This window comes from Amblyomma mixtum, chromosome 2, assembly GCF_055824585.1.
Source record: "Amblyomma mixtum isolate Tamu chromosome 2, ASM5582458v1, whole genome shotgun sequence".
Classification (NCBI taxonomy): Eukaryota; Metazoa; Arthropoda; class Arachnida; order Ixodida; family Ixodidae; genus Amblyomma; species Amblyomma mixtum.
Window position 1 is genome coordinate 23677787 of NC_143013.1, and position 4341 is coordinate 23682127.

General features: G+C 52.8%; 1 protein-coding gene across 1 annotated transcript; it reads left to right on the plus strand.

Annotated features, from left to right (window-relative positions):
* The first annotated feature begins 620 nt into the window (after window positions 1-620).
* On the plus strand, window positions 621-2470 carry LOC149358693 (uncharacterized). The gene is made up of 2 exons (XM_089568893.1): window positions 621-655; window positions 1195-2470. The coding sequence occupies exons 1-2, from the start codon at window positions 638-640 to the stop codon at window positions 2239-2241; spliced, it is 1065 nt and encodes a 354-aa protein (XP_089425019.1). The 5' UTR covers window positions 621-637; the 3' UTR covers window positions 2242-2470.
* The last annotated feature ends 1871 nt before the right edge of the window (window positions 2471-4341 follow it).

Genomic DNA, 4341 nt, shown 5'->3' on the forward strand with positions numbered 1-4341 from the left:
GAACGATGAGTGCGCGAGAAAGAAATGCTCGACTATGGGATTGTTTCGGCGACGGCAAATGCGAAGGTATATCCGTTATCGTTCTCAAGACACAAGGGATGGATACAGAGCGAGTGAAGGGGGAGGGGAGGGGGTACGGGCGATGGATGCCGAGCTGATAGCGAGGGGGGGGGGGGGGGGCTATTGGCGGAAAGGCAGAGAGACGGGCGTTGCGCGGTAGAGTATACGAGCCAGCCTGATGCGTGACCCTGCGGTGAGTCGTGCTCTCTATCTATGCATCCGCCCGCTTCACTCGTTCGCGCGGGAAACTCCGCCAGCGACTCCCTCCTCTTTCCCGGCTCACCGCACGTGAAGGGCGTGCAGAGCAGCAGCAGCAGCAGCAAGCAGTGAGTGCTGCGGTACGTCCTCTGAGGGCGCTTTAATTCCACGCCGGGGATTATCCAAGATTAAGAGAGATATAGCGTTCCCGTGATGCTCCTCTTTCCGAGACACATTTCGCTTTTTCCTTCCCGCCGTCGCCTCCTCTCTCGCCGAGCAGGTGCCGGTATAAAAGCGCGGCTTCCGGCTCAGGGACCTTTGCCCAAGTGAAGCGAACATCGTCTGCGGTAGCGTCGTGAGTTTCTCTCCTCCCCCCAACATGGCTGGATTCAACGGAGTAAGTTGGCGTCCCTTGGGGAAAGCCACGCCGAATCGTGTTTGCTGATCGGGATACGGCGGTTATGATCCCTAGGTGGGGGGAAAGACAGCACCGCAAAATCCAACCCCACCGTCTGTTCGCGAAACGTCCGCTTAATCTTCGGAGTCAGTGAAGCTTCCCGACTCTCACTTCTTTCTCTGATGATAATAGGACCAAAAATCGCGTGCTTCCAGAGCAGGCAGCCAGCATTACTCTTCACAGGACCATTAATGAGCCTCAAAACATATTTGGTCATAGAAGCCCGAAAGAACAGTCAGTTTTCTGAGCCCACTAATCTAAAAATTCTTGTTGCGGGAAGAACCTAACCTTCAATTTATTGCCGCTGGTCTTGGTCGTACTGCTATGTCTAACGATCATAAGCTAAGATGCACGAAAGTCTTCTCTAATTCTTGAAAGAAAATGAGCTTCCGTTATGTGTCTTGCTGACATAGACACTTGTCAAATTGACAGGTGAAAAAGCTTCCCAGCTATAAGCGCGCTCCCGTCCGTTCTTGCAGCTCCAGCTTCTGCTGCTGCACTCTCTGGCGTTGTGGAGCGCCGTCAACGCCGGAGGCCTCCACCCGCACACCGAGGGCTTCTCGCACTCCATCGCCCACCCGGACGGCTCGACGCACCACTCGACCTTCATCCGGCATAACACGGACGTCGTGCCACGCGACCACGACTCCGGCGTCTACGACCACGACTCCGGACACGTCGTGTCCGTCCACTCCACTGGAGCGCACGGCTACAACCTCGGCTCCAGCCACGTGGTCGCCTCCAGGCCGTACGGAGCCTACAGCAGCGGGCTCTACGGAGCCTACGGAGGTCTGGGAGCCTACGGAGGTCTGGGAGCCTACGGAGGACTGGCAGCCTACGGAGGAGGTCTGGGTTCCTACAGAACCTACGGAGCCTACGGAGCTTACGGAGCTCCGGCCTACTCTGTGGCCGCCGCCGCTCCGGCACTGTCTGTGGCCGCTGCCCCTGCCGTCGCCGTCGCTGCCCCAGCAGCCACGACCGTCGTGAGAGGTGGAACTGCCCTTTACGGAGGACACGCGCTCGGTGGCTTCGGATATGGTGGCGGCCTCGGCCTCGCCTACGGACAGGGTCTCGGCTACGGTCTCGGCTACGGCACAACCGTCGGTCTCGGAGGCGGAGTCGCGACCTACGGCGCTGGCTACGGCCTCGGCTACGGCGCTGGTTACGGCCTGAGCACCGGCTACGGCCTGGCCGGCCTCGGAGGCTACGGCTACGGCTACGGCTATCCCACGTCTCGCACGGTGGTCCAGAGGGGCCCTTACATCGGAAACCGCGTCCTGCCCACGGCTTTCGGAGACGTGCACGCGCCCCACCATGAGTTCCACCACCACGAGCACCACACCGTCCACCCGGTCGCAGGCGCCGCGTTCGGAGGCGCCACGTACGCCGCCGCCGCCCCCGCTCTGACCGTCGCCGCCGCGCCGGCCGCGACCCTCGTGGGCGCCCCCGCCGTCTCTGCTGTTGGAGCAGTGCACCACAAGGTCATCGGCGCTGACGGCGCCATCCTGGGTAGCTTCAAGAAATAGGTAGCGACTTGCCGTGTGTTGAGCGCATAGCACGAACCATACTGGGACGAAAGGTGAGGCGAAGGAAAACGAGAGCCGTCGGACAGCCGCGCTCCAGACATGGCTCGGGGCCCGAGGCTCCTTGTCAGAGGGACCCACGTGACACCGAGTCATGGCCGCAGAATTTGGCTTCAGTGTTCCCAGGAGCACTAAGAAATGTCAGCTGTATACGCTGCATGTAAAAACTCTGTTGTCTGCTTGTTTTGTTGTTATCTATTTATGAATAAACAGCATTTTCAAATTCTGAAACATATATTTTTGCACCGGCGTACCGCATCTTTTATTCACTTGTTGCGAGTGGCGAGTTTGAGATCCTGTACGCATGTTGCAAGAGTTGTTTTTTGCTTCACGTGTATCTGAGCGTTTTCATCGGCTTTTTTTCCGAGTATTTGTTCCCACACGCACTGGACGCATCTTTTCTTGAAACTCCAACAAAAATCTGAGTGAGAGGGGCTTATTTCTAGGTATGACAGGTAGACCATACATTTCCTGCGGAGCGAAAATTATTCTCGTAACGACTCGCAGGAGTTCAACTTGGAAACAGCAGCGTTTTTATTCCATACTCAGAGCAGTAGTCGATACTCAAAAGGAGTTCGAAATTCCTCAGGGGCCTTTCAGGCTGCTGATGGCGTCAGTAAATGTGTCATCCGTACAAAATGCTGCTTTTAATTCTGTTTATGGTTTATGGGGGTTTAACGTCCCAAAGCGACTCAGGCTGTGAGGGACGCCGTAAGGAAGGGCTCAGGATATTTCTACCACCTGGTGTTCTTTAACGTGCACTGACATCGCACAGTATACACGGGCCTCTAGGATTTCGTCTCCGTCGAAATTAACAGCTACCTTTAAGGATAAGCGGTAATTAGTAATGATTCTAGCGAAAAGAGGTCCTTAGATACGATGATGTCCAGTTAATGCGACCCCTGTTAAAGTTACCACCGTTAATGTGGACGACTCGAATTATGGAGAATGTTTCTGGGCACCAGACTTTTTGAATACATTCACGCCTCGTTATTATGGATACTAGCTGTAGTTATTCTTCAGCCATACATGGCCGTATGGGACAGCAAGGCGAGAAGTGCATTTATGTTTTTTGGTGTAGTGCGCAAATTAGTTTGCGTAGTTTCCCTGGCGTCACTGTAGATCGTGATGATGGTAGTTCTTGTCTGTCACAGTTGTAACTAGCATTATACGGGAGCGTACACTATATCTTGCTCACGAGGCTCTTGGACATTTATAAATTTTATGTCATTTCAGCGCAGCTAGTACACTATCCCGTACTGGCTGCGTTCTCTCCTTTCTCTGTTTTCTCTTCCTTTTTCTTCTAGACCTGCAAATGTCATGAGTCTTAAAACCTCGTGCGTACCATATTGGGAGTGGGTGTTCAACCTGTTCTATATCTCTTTTTTTCGCATTTTTTTTTCAATAATCAGCAGTATTCACGACAATGCGCAAAAGTGGTGCTGCTATTGGAATGTTTTTTTAATGCTCGCTTTTCACACGCATTCGCCACCCACAATCTGTCTATCCTGACAATCGCAACTCTTGCGCTCAGAGGTGTCAATGTCATTTCATTTTATTTTAGTTCCTTAAAGACCCGGTGACGGGTGTTACATAAGGATTAACATCATCGCTTTCTGACGTCTGGAGAAAATAATATAGAAGGGCGGGGACGTCCAAATGGCTTTCGCTCTTGCCAAGCGTGAAGCAGAACATGTCACCATGCTTGCTAAGCCTGGCAGTTTAAAAAGTGTAACACTTAGAAAGCACCACCTTCAAGCGCGGAGAAACATGATGCCTGGAATAAGCCCTTTAAGAAAGCTGTAAATTCACGCTTCCTAAGCGTCACCGTTTTTAAAGTGTAACGCCTAGAAAACACAATTTTTAGGCGGGAACAATCATAGCACTTAGGGAAAGCGTGTAAAAAAATCAAGAAATTCACACTCACTAAGCATTGACTTTTTTTAGAACGTGCTTTCGCATTCAGCTCTTTTGTTTCCGTTCGAGCCGGTGCCTTAGAGCAAACCTAACCAGAATTGTACAGTCGCGTCAGCACGTCCAAAA